We start from the raw sequence: 12,886 nt of genomic DNA on the forward strand, positions 1-12,886 counted from the left end.
CCCATGATTGATGTCTGTAACAAAAAATAGCTCAAAAGAGTAGAGAAAACATCGAAAACAAAATTCTGATACAAACTGTGGTACTTAAACCCTTGAGAAAGAGACTAAACACAGCTTCTAAATGGCAGAGTATATGGTACATAGAGACCTCCTCAGTAGATTCTGACTCCTAGGAGAATATGTACAGAGTGAGACTGAATGTCACATGGCTTGGAATACTCACAAAAGAGTTGCACAAACCTGTCGAAACAGCATCAAGAAAACAAGTCTACGATGAACAGCTTTCAACAAATAAAATGTGAAGACTTTAAAAGGTTTCATTACCATCATTATTAACTTTTATTACTTCCTGTGTAGCAATACTGTATATGCTAAGCTCTGAATATCACATTTAAAACTTTTCATGATCAAATCATAGGTTGGGCATAACATATACTATGGCTGATGAGATACTAAGGCATTGGACATGAAAAATAAGAACTAACTCTAACTAAGTGTATGATACACTGTGCATTGTGCTAAGCACTTCCACACACTGTTTTATGTAGCAGTCATAACATTCACAAGTAGATGCCACTATTATTGCCATTTTAAAATGAGAAAATTGAGAAACAAAGGATTTAGGTAACTTCTCAAGGTCTCAAAGCAAACGAGTGAATGGTAGAGCAGGATTTAGACACAGAACAACAGCTTCAGAGCTCGAGCTTAAGATTGTGAATCCTAAACTGGAGAGGAACCTGGATCACCCAGGTGGGCCCAATCTAAACACACAAGCCCTTACAAGTGGAAGAGAAACACAGAACTGCCCGATGTGGTGGGAAAGACGGCAGGGGTGAGCTGAAGCATGAGTGCAACCTAACCTTCCTTTGCTGGTTTTGAAGACGAAGGAAAAGTATCACAAGCCAAGAAATGAGGTACCACTTAAACTTAAGATCAGTTCTCAGCTGACAGCCAGCAAGAAAATGACTACCTCAGTCCTACAACCACAAGGGGCTGAATTCTGCAAATGACCTGAATGAGCAAAGAACTAGATGTTCCCCTATAACCTACAGAAAGGAACATAGCCTTTTCAATACCTTGATTTTAGCCTGGTGAGATCTATGTTGGACTTAGAAACCATGACAAAAATTTTTTATTGTTTGAAGCCACTAAGAATGTGTTATTTTGGCATAGCAGCAATAGGAAACACAGTGTGTAACTGCCACATAACATAAACATCCATAGACTGAGTTATCATCTCATGTCTGCTTTGGATCGTCTGTCAAATCCACAGCCTAAGAGGAATCTTACAAGTTATTGCTGAAGCCTGTTCTCTTTTGAAAAGTTTAAAACCCTGACAGGTTTCCAGCTTCATCTGAATTTTGAAACAGTGCTTTAAATTATTCAGAATAGGATTTTGTTCTATTTTCATATAAAAACAGCAAAACCCTACAAAATTGAATTGCTTATAATTCACGAATACACCATATTCACTTTCACCTCCATAATTTTTCATAGGCTGTCCCCCTCTCTGTGAGTCCGCCTGTCCACACACCCCAAGTGCCCTCTAGTCTGACTAGAAAGAAAAGTCCTATTCTTCTTCAGATATTACCAGGAACCTTCTCTATCCATGCCATGGAGCTAGTCATTCCCTTTCCATGCAACCACATTGTTGGAACATGCATCCACTGCTTCACCTATTAATTCGACTTACACCATGTGTTTCTTTGCTTCTACTCTTTACTACTCTGTGCACATCCTAAGACTACACTTTTCCATGTGTACAGCACATGGGGGGATGTCAAGGACAAAGAACAAGTCTTCAGGAGATTGGATGATCTTCAAATCAACATCTACTCTCACTAGCTGGACCTCTAATTAGATGTGAAACTAAGTATAATATTGGCTATATTTATTGTGCCTTGACTATGTGCCAGATATTGTTATATTCAACTTATATTTTATATGTGTTATTGCAAAAATCCTCAGAATATTGCAGTAAAATGAATATTTTGACCCTCTGAACTATTCCATACACTGTAAGTTTTGCATTTAAGTTTTATCTTGAACAGTATAATATGCAATACAAATATAAATTTTTTAAATATCAAAAAGAATTTGTATACCTGTAACAACTCTGATAAATGCCCCAGATCCTTCAACACCGCCTCTCACTCTGTGTACTGTGATGTTATATGTTCCGCCAGGAGTCAGGTCTGTAACTGTGTACTCAGTCATCATTCCCCTAATGAGATATTCTTTTGCAAATGTTCTGTTTGATAGGTAAATCTTGTAATGAGTGAAGTTGGTCTCTGTTGGATTCCACATTAAATTTGCAGAAGAAGTATTCACAGCTTTTAATGTTAAGCCACATATCTTGGAAGGTTCTATTGAAAAGGGTAAATTATATGTAAATAAAATTGTACATCTATATAAAAACAAAGCAAACATGAATAATGTAATTTAAACATCTATGTAATAATTCTTAAATTTATTCATGTATAATGTCCTACATAGCTCTGCAAATAGAGAAATAGAACATTATATACATGTGTATATATACATACATGTTTTAAGTGACACATTAACATTCTCCCTCTTTCCCTAGTATCTTTCCTTAACCAATCCTAAATCATGTCCAATAGTCATTCCTTTACACTCATGTGTCCTGAATATTGTTATATAATCACAGGTTTATTAGCCACCACCTAGCAACTAGTTAATGTTGAATGAAGATAAGACAGAAAAAATAAGATAAAGAAGTAGTGAGGACCAGAAGAGAAGTAAGGGCATTTGCAAGTGTGGTCTAGTTACACCAAAGTTTGTAACAGTCCTATATCACTGTGCTCCATTCCTCATCAATGGAAGGAATGTTGTGTCTTGCAATACTGGTCTCCAATGAGAGGGGATCCTACAGACCTCACAATCTTTCACAAGATTAATTGGTAATAAATACTATAACTCCTCACAATCCCAAAACATTATGAAACTCATTCACAAATATCAGGGGAAGTAAAACAAATTAAATCATTTATATTATGAACCATATATACTGTGTGTATACATATACAAGCATCAAGTATACACATGTGTTCCATATATGTGACATATGTTATATAGTCATATATACGTTGACTTCAAATTTAAGAAATCGCTCTATGTAGTTCCCAATATATTTATATATACAAAAATTTTTAATTCAAATATTTCCTGAGAGTTCTCAACATATTTTTTGATCATTATTCCTTTATCACCAGGTTTTATGCTTTAAAATAGCTGTATGTAAGCTGAGACAAAATGCATTCAATTTTTTAAAAACTATACAGCAAAGATTTCATTCTTGATGTAGCCTTACTTGTGGTCACTTTTTTCATTACAGACATACTGTAATCTTTGCCTCTTACTGTCTTCACATGAAACATGTAGTCCACACCCGGAGTCAAGTTCTTTACTCTGACTTTGTTGCCATAAGCCACTACTTTAAATAGCTTTTCCTTCTTAGAGGTCATATAATAGGATACCTAGAAGGAGGAGAGATAAACTTATGTTTTCATGGTTTAAAAAGCATCAACCTTGTACTGGTCACTAGCTTCTGCAAGGTAGGGTCACTAATCCTTCCTATCTTCACCAAAAAGCAATCTGAGGTTAAATGAGGCTGAACAAGGGTATAGTTCACATAGTAATAAGCATAGAGGACTGAATTAGAAGTCATTGACTAAAAAAACCCATAATCTCAAATTGTTTTTACTTTTCACTTATATATATTCTGATTTGTATATGTACATGTATATAATGATTGGGACTTTTCCTATTGATCACCTGAAAGCAAAAAATAATATGGAAAGCTGCATTCCCACTCTACCAACTCCATGTAAGCAGAAGACAGGAGGAGGAGAAAGCAGGACCTACTGAAGTCCTGAGTTTCTGGCCTAGTGGACAATAGTACAACTTTTCCTGGCCACACAAGAGGTGGGAGGTAAGGCTTCTGCCCACACTCCAGCTAAATGAGGAAGGCTACCCAAAGGTAGTCCTGAGGGTGCCTGTTAGAGAAAATAACACTTAATATGTCACATACTTAGGCATCAGACTTTTGCTTATGTGTTGGTTAATCACAGAAAAAAATTGGAAAGAGAGAGCAGAGCACAATTAAGAGCTGTAGAACAACTGTATACCCACCTTTTTAAAAATATATTTTTATTGATTATGCTATTACAGTTGTCCCATTTTTTTCTCCCCTGTATTCCCCTCTGCCCAGCACCCACCCTCCCACCAGCATTCCCCCACCCTTAGTTCATATCCATGGGTTGTACGTATAAGTTCTTTGGCTTCTCCTTTTCCCATACTATTCTTAACCTCCCCATGTATTTAGTACCTACTATTCATGCTTATTCCCTGTACTTCCCCCCCATTCTTCCTCTCTCCCCCTCCTCAATGATAACCCTCCACTTATTTTTCATTTCTGTGATTCTGTTCTTGTACTAGTTATGTGCTTAGGTTGTTGTGTTTTTGTTTTTGTTTTTAGGTTCAGTTGTTGATAGTTGTGAGTTTATTGTCATTTTACTGTTCATAGCTTTGATCTCCTTTTTTCTTAGCTAAGTCCTTTTAACATTTCATATAATAAGAGTTTGGCCCTGTCTGGTGTGAATTGAGCACGGGCCCGTGAAGCAAAGGGTTGCTGGTTCGATTCCCAGTCAGGGCACATGCCTGGGTTGCAGGCCAGGTCTTTAGCAGGGGACACATAAGAGGCAACCACACATTGATGTTTCTCTCCCACTCTTTTTCCTTTCCCTTCTCTCTAAAAATAAATAAATAAAATATTTTTTAAAAAACAGTTTGTTAATGATCAACTCCTTTAACTTGACCTTATCTGGGAAGCACTTTATCTGCCCTTCCACTCTAAATAATAGCTTTGCTGGATAGAGTAATCTTGGCTTGTTCTATCATGCCTTTCATGACCTCAAATACTTTTTTTCAGCCCCTTCTTGGCCGTAAGGTTTCCTTTGAGAAATTAGCTGATAGTCTAATGGGAACTCCTTTGTAGGTAACTGTCTCCTTTTCTCTTGCTGTTTTTAAGATTCTCTCCTTCTCTTTAATCTTGGCTAATGTAATTATGATGATGTGCCTTGGTGTGTTCCTTCTCAGGTCCAACTTCTTTGAGACTCTCTGAGCTTCCTGGACTTCCTGAAGTCTATTTTCTTTCCCAGATTAGGGAAGTTCTCCTTTATTATTTTTTCAAATAAGTTTTCAATTTCTTGCTCTTCTTCTTCTGGCACCCCTATCATTCAGATGTTGGAACATTAAAGTTGTCCCAGAGGTTCCTAAGCTTCTCTTCATTTTTTTTGAATTGTTACTTCTTTATTCTGTTCAGGTTGAATGTTTATTTCTTCCTTCTGCTCCAGACTGTTGATTTAAGTCCCAGGTTCCTTCCCTTTACTGTTGGTTCCATGTACATTTTCCTTTACTTCACTTTGCGTAGCCATCACATTTTCCTCTATTTTGTGATGATAAGCAACCATTTCTGTGAGTATCCTGATTACCAGTGTTTTGAACTCTACATCTGATAGGTTGTCTATCTCTTCATTGTTTAGCTGTATTTTTTATGGAACTTTGATTTGTTCTTTCATTTGGGCCATATATTTTTTGTCTTGGCATAGTTGTTACATTGTAAGGAGAGGAGCCTTAGGTATTCACCAAGGCAGGGCAACCCCCTTGGCTGCACTGTGTGGGGAGGGGTCTGAGAGGGAACAGTGCCACTTGCTGGTCTCTGGGCTGGTTTTTCAGTCACTTTCCCCACTACCCACAAGCAAACTGAGCCCTTCTGGTGCTGATTCCCAGATGGGTGGGTTGTGTACATTCTAGGACCCTGTGAATCTCTCCAGTGAATTCACATTTGAGGCTGGGAGCTCCTTCCACTGCCACAAGCCCCACAGGTTTTTGCAGTCAGAGGCTTTGAGGCTTTATTTCCCTGCACTGGAACCCTGGGTTGTGAGGTCTGTCTCCATTCCCAGTTTTTCTTCCCAGTTTATCCACATGCAAATACGGGAACCCCCAGTGCTCCAGCTGCTGCCTTGCCCCTCATCCTCTCTGCCCAGCTGCCTGTCTCTACCACTCCTAGCAGTCTGAATGAATATTTCTTCATCAATTCCTTGGTTTTTGGACTTCCATATAGTTCAGTTTTCTGGAAGTTCTGGTTATTTTTGTTTTTAAATTTGTTGTTATCCTTTTGGTTGTGTGAAGAGGCAAAGTGTATCTACCTACACCTTCATCTCGACTGGAAGTACCGTACACCCACCTTTAACCTGGTGAAGATGCCAGTGTCTCCCATGGTCACGTATGACCAGAGGGAAAGAGCTCAGGCTTGAACTATCTTCCCAGTACCCCACCCAAGAAGGCTGGCCTTGGTGCAAACAGACCCTAGCAGCAAAAGCAGCAGGATCTAACACCAGAGAGAAGAGCTGAGAGGGGTTATAAAAGGTTGAGCCAGAGCTAGTCTAGCATGCCAAGGAAGCGGGCAGTGGAGACATCCCTAGGGACCTCCCGAGAACTTAGGCACGTGTCCCAGGAGAGAGAACAGTTAAACAGATGCCACTGGAAGCTGGTCAGTGTCAGCCAAAGGAGCAGACAAAACCAGCAAGGGAGAGAACAAAAACAGACACCCAGATTAAAGAAGGTGCTTCGATTTTTTGATAAATGAATGGATGACAAGTGTCACACTCCATGTCAGCCCATCTTTTATCATAACCCGAGCCAATCAATTATTCATTAAAGTTTTTAGAATTGGCATTGCCTGTAGAAACTTCCAGTGGAGCAGTCTGATAGTTCCAATAACTCGGAGACATGTTTATTCATTAAAGCCTACTTACATAACAATCTCTACTTTTCATCACTCTATTTCATATTGTAAAACAGAAACATATTTAAAAATGAAGTAATCACATTAATTTTAAATTATTTTAACTTTACTATGTTTTTAGAAACATTATGTGACAGAGTCAGATTTTCTAAACAGACATGTTCATGTTCACCATCGTGTGGGAAGAGTGTTCTGTTACTGGAGGAAGATAATCATGAGGTCTAGACACACATCACTGCTTATTGATTTATAAGGTGTCACTGACAGTTCCTCTTCTTATTTGGCATATGAAAAGATCGGAGGAGTAAGTAGAATGCCAAGTACTTCTGGTCTAAAATAGGAAGGTAGGAAAAAGTACATTGAATAGTAAAATTAATGTCTTAATAGAATGGTAAATTCAGACGTATAAAAGAGCCATATTAATGGAGGGATCCAGAAAAAAGGAACAAAGCCTCATGGACGCGGACAACAGTGTGGTGATTACAGAGGGAAGAAGGAAGGGTATAAGGGGACTAAGTGGTAATGAAAAAAATACAATAAAAAAGAGACATATTAAGACTCTAATGTAGGGGTAGAAGGAAAAGGAAGTGTAGTGATCTAAAGATGAGAAATAGTTAAACTTTTAAAAATGCAATTTGAAAAATAGATGTTTGTTTCCCAGTGTGTGGACTACACATGCCTAATAGAAACCAACAAAAGAAAACTTAATTCATGCTTTACTTTTACTTTTAAGCACAATTTGAAGACTTGAGATGATTAATTTTAAATGATGAGGAAAATGATCCCAATTATGCAAGTACACTTTGCTAAGCAACCAGGATACTGTTGCTTAATTCATTAAAATTTAACAAATAATCTCATTGGTTTAGTAAGACTAAGATAACCATGCGTAATATAATATAGTTAATAAAAATAATCTGAATCCTAAAGATTAATATGATCTCTTAAAATAAGTTTCACTTAATAATGAGTACATAATTTGCAGTCTCTGAAAGAAATGTTAATTTATATAGTAAAAAGTAAGGCTATGGTTATATATTTTATCCAGCAACAAATGATTTTATAGCTTCAGTTAACTGCATAAAAAGACATTCCTATGGGCATTTGCTTTGAAATAATATGAATCAGGACAGATAGACAAAGATAAAAATATGAATCTCTTATCATTAATATTTAAAATGCTTAGATTTTTCACTGGAGAATACCTACACTGAATATAGGAATGAATTGTATCATTCTAGAAGGATAGAATTTTTCATGAATGATTAATTATTAAAGATGTCCTTATTATTGAATGACATTTACAGACAACAGATAGAATGCTCACTCCTGACTTTGTGAACTTGCTAGTGCTGAACATTCTCTCCTCTTGGCCATGAGTCTGAATCTCACCCATTACTAAAAGTTCATCTCAGGTTCCACCTTTTCCTGATAACTATGTCCAGTATTGATGTCTTCCTCCATCATTACCTCAATAATATGTGGGAACACTGGTAAGTAAAATTTTATTTATTCAGCAAATATTTATAGAGCATCTATTATAGGGCCTGCATTATTACATGTAAATAAGATAGCAAAGGTTTCTGATTGCAGGAAATCACATTTCTAGTGTGGCATTTAACAATTAGCAACTCAATAAATAAATGAATGAGATATATCAGCAACACTGTGAGTGAACAGAAAGAGCAGCTTTATTTAGATTTAGTAATCAGTGGAGGATATGAGGAGATGAAATTTGAGCTTTAAACTCAATGATAAGAAAAAATTAACAAAACTGGAGGCAAGATATTGCTGCAGAATGCCTGTTAAGCATAAAAACCTTGCAATGGGGACGTGCTTGAGTAATAGAAAAAGCCAAATATGCTCTCAACATGATAATTAAATAGGCAGGACATGTAGGTGAATGTCCAATCAGGTGAGGTCTTAGAGACCGTGGCAAAAAGTTTAGACTTTATTTGAAGAGCAATGAAAATCTATGGCGGATGCTGAATGAGTGAGGCACACCACATTTTTAATAGTTCTCTCTGGCTCTTCTGTGGAAACTGGGTTGTAGGGTACTCAAGAATGGAAACAGACCATTCAGGAGGTGAGAGGTTGTTATCTACCACCCAGGCTGCTGGTCTCAGTAAGAAATGATAGTGCCTGGGACAAGAGTGGTGGAGTGGGGGTGGAGGCAAGTAGACACAGTAAGAATCTATTTTAGAGGTAGAAGTGGCAGAACTAACAAGCTGATGAATTGAGGGATGAGCAAATGGGAAGAATCAAACATAACCAAGCAAGCATTTGCAGCACTGTGTCCTTTCCTGAGGTGGGAGACACTGGAAAGAGCAGTGTGGGTAACAAGGAACAGGTGGAACCTTGTAAGCCAGGGTAAGAAACATTTGAAGCACAAACATACATTTACTTTTACTTTTAACAAAGAGAGTTCTAATGGCCGTGTGACAAGGGAGAGGGTAAAGGGAGATTTACATTAAAATTCAGCTTCTTTGATTGTGAAATATAAACAGTGAAGACTTGATGATCAGTCATTCACTCAAAAATATTTATTGACTCCAGCCCTGTGTCAGATAGTGGCCTCAGTAATGATACCAAAAGGTAAGCAAAGCAGACAAAAGGCCTTCCCTCAGAGGGCAAAGCAGTTGCCAAACATTATTTCATTGAATCCTCTCAACAATTCCATAGGATAACAATAATCTTCATTAACAGATAACAAAACAGGACTACAGAGTAAAAAATTTGCCGAAGGTCCCACCATAGAGGGGAAGTTGTGATTCAAAGCAAGAAATTTCAGGGCCTTGATCCTTCTGGTTCAACATACTGCCTAGCACACCTTGTAAAATCATGAAATAATTGAACACAGGCACGTGTAACAAAGTTGCATTGTATTCAAAGGCTAGCACATGAGGTCTAGAAGATAGAAACTATGGGCAAATAAAAGGAAGTGAGACTTTATTTCACATTTAGTAACTTTGAAAGTTTACTCCCAAGGAGAGCTAAAATGTTCCTCAAGGAAATAGTGATGTTAACGCATGCACATCAACAATAGCATTACACAGTAGCATGTTGAAAATAACAGAAACCATTAAACAGAAGCTTCATAAAAGCTTTGTGCAAGGAAGTGTCATTCTCTACTGATAAGATCAGAGAAGTCTGCAAGAAAGAAGTAGGGTTTAGGATGGGCACCTATGCATCGGTTTTCACCATCTTCCACTTATCTTGGTGACAACAGTCACTCACTGTAACTCTGCAATCCAAAATGATAGTCCCTTGTCACATGTGGCTACTGAGTACTTCAAATGTTTCTAGTCTGAATGGAGACTTTTCAAAAGTATAAAACAGGCACTAGATTTTTTTTTTGATTGATTGATTTTAGGGAGAGAAAGGAAGGGAGAGAGAAAGACAGAAAGAGAAATGTTGATTTGTTGTTCCACTTAGTTATACATTCATTGGTTGAAATTTTTTTAAGAAAGAGAAGGGAAGGGAGGGAAAAAGAGAGGGAATGAAACATCCATGTGTGAGAGAAACACCAATTGGTTGCCTCTCCCAAGCACCCAAGCTGGGACCTGACCTGCAACTCAGACATGCACCCCGACAGGGGAACTGAACCAGTGACCTTTCTGTTCACAGACCCGCTCAGTTGACTGAGCCACACCAGCCAGGACACCATTAGCTGATTCCTGTATGTGCCCTGACCAGGAATCAAATTCACAACCTTGGCATATTGGGACAACACTCTAACTAACTGAGCCACCCAACCAGGGCCTCAGACACTAGATTTTTAAGTTAGTATAAAAAATAACATAAAATATCTCAATACTTTACATACTGTTTACATGTTAATATTTTGCATATGTTGAGGTATATAAAATTACTGAAATTAATTTCCCTTGTTTCTTTTTACTTTTTACTATTAGAAAATTTAAAGTTGCACACACAACTTTCACTTGTGGTTCACGTTATATTTCTACTGGACAGCACTGGTCTATGACTTCACTTAGAGTTCATAACAAATAGTTAAAATATGTACAAAAGGAAATGGCAAACTTCCATAAATGTTCTATGTCAAGTATTTGATTTTCTCTAAGTTCACAGTGAATCATCTTAGGTCTTAAATATGCAAGTTAATATTTATTTTTATGCTTGGAATAGATTATACCTTCAATTCCATTACAGCTCTGAGATTCTATTTAAAAATATAAATAGTTTTGTACTCGCAATGCTCATGAAAAAGAAAGTCAGCAATCTAATACTTTGAGAGGATTACTAACTAGAACAAATATTTGGTGTTTAAATGAATTTCACAGTTTGTCCACACTAATACAAGTTCCCTATCTTTTGAACTCTCAGAATGCTGGGCAAAACAAGTAAGTATTTCTACTGTGTAAAGAAAATTCTATTATGATATTTATTACCAGAATATTTTGCATATATATATCACTAAGAGCTTAATTCTTCTTCTGAAAAAAAATTAAAATTGATGTCATAATCTCATAATAAATGTGATACTTGTGTTCTTAGGTTCTCTATGATATAGATTTTAATGACCTTGAATGCCACGCAGACTTTATCATTTGACATTGATAGAGAACTTTTAAATACTTTGGTTTTCTGAGAACTCATTAAGAGCTGAATGGGATTTATATTTCAGTAGTGGAACTGACAATACTTGATAACTTAAGATTTATTTAAGGCATTTGCCTTGGTTAATCAAGCAGACCTTAACACACAGCATCTTCCTTCCTTTTGTTTTAGAGGATCTGGGGGCTTGATCTTACCCACTCCAGCCTCCACAGAGATGTTGGTCTAGTAACTACCATTCTCATATTTGCAGTTCTTCTAGACTGTAAGCAAGCATTGTGCAGACAAGAATGTTGTTGAAGGCATAGGATTTTTGAATATTGAGTGTTGAATTTACTGACAATGAAATTGATTCTGTTTCAGGAAGCTTTCAGCTCACCCTGAAGGCATACATAATGCCCTCATCTTTTAAAACACAAACCAGCAAACAAAAAACCCTTCTTATTTCTTCTAACCTTAAACTATAAATAATTGCAGCATTGTAATAAAAAAGCTGACTCCATTTTTTTTATGTTTGACTATTGACAACTTTTAGATCCTCGCTCCTCTCCCCAGTCTACCCTATATCTACTCAACCAGGATAAAAAGGGCCTAGCTCCCTGTTCCTCTAAGCTCAGGGAAACTTTCAAACAGCATGGCCTCTAGTTCTTCCAGAAAGCCCCTACACCAGCTCCACCTCTATCTACAATAAAATCTGGGAGGCAACCGTTCTTCCCTTCCATTTGCTTCCCTTTGCACTGCACTGCTAAATGAACCTGTCCCTTCCTAGGAATGTTCAATGTGTGGTGGAAACCTAATGTGTTGTGATGTCTGTTTGTGAGCAGACATCATAATGAGTGCATTGTGCAAATGCTATGACAAATAAAGTTGTGTGGGTCAGAGAAGAAAGTAACTATTTTTAGAAATAGCTGGGGAAGCCATCTTCCCTTCCAAAACAATGGTCAGAGTAAAGAATACATAAATGATCATTTCAGGGAGGAAAAAAACCTACACAGATATTTAAATCTAAAAGAGGTATGTGCTATTAAAGAAAGAAGGAGTAATACATTTACAATATGAGTCTGGAATTTAAGATGAGTACATAGGAAGGTAATGAGATGATGGTTCAACAGATTTAGAATTGTTTTACAGGTCACTTCGATCCTTGGGGGAAGACAGAACCAGCAACAATGGTAAGGGTCTGAACTGAGGCATGTAAAATGGAGACGGAAAGGAAGGGAGAGATTTTTACAATAATTCTAAGTTAGAATCACTACAGTTCAGTGAAAAAGTACATACAGACATGAAGGACAGATAGTAGCCAAGGGACAACACTAAATGCTCTAGTATGGGAAGCTGATAAATGGTGTTAAGGGAATTTTTGTGGAAGGAATAATTTCTGAACAAAGTCTTAAAGAAGTGTCAAGGAAATATATGGGAAAAATGTAGTCTGGTAAAAAGAAAAATATGGCCAAAGAATAGAGTCCAGAAAACATA

At 37.2% G+C, this 12,886-nt stretch overlaps 1 protein-coding gene across 3 annotated transcripts in view; it reads right to left on the minus strand.

The window, feature by feature from the left end:
* PTPRQ (protein tyrosine phosphatase receptor type Q) overlaps positions 1-12,886 on the minus strand; it is a 253,107-nt gene that overhangs the window by 205,021 nt on the left and 35,200 nt on the right. For all 3 annotated transcript variants that reach the window (XM_053658806.1, XM_053658807.1, XM_053658805.1), the window contains exons 17-18: positions 3,335-3,500; positions 2,106-2,366 (exon numbers count right to left, since the gene is read on the minus strand). In XM_053658806.1, coding sequence (XP_053514781.1) covers positions 2,106-2,366; positions 3,335-3,500 — 427 coding nt within the window. The remainder of the gene's footprint in view (positions 1-2,105; positions 2,367-3,334; positions 3,501-12,886) is intronic.

Source organism: Artibeus jamaicensis, unplaced genomic scaffold (genome assembly GCF_021234435.1).
Source record: "Artibeus jamaicensis isolate MK-2021 breed Jamaican fruit bat unplaced genomic scaffold, CSHL_Jam_final scaffold_584, whole genome shotgun sequence".
Lineage (NCBI taxonomy): Eukaryota > Metazoa > Chordata > Mammalia > Chiroptera > Phyllostomidae > Artibeus > Artibeus jamaicensis.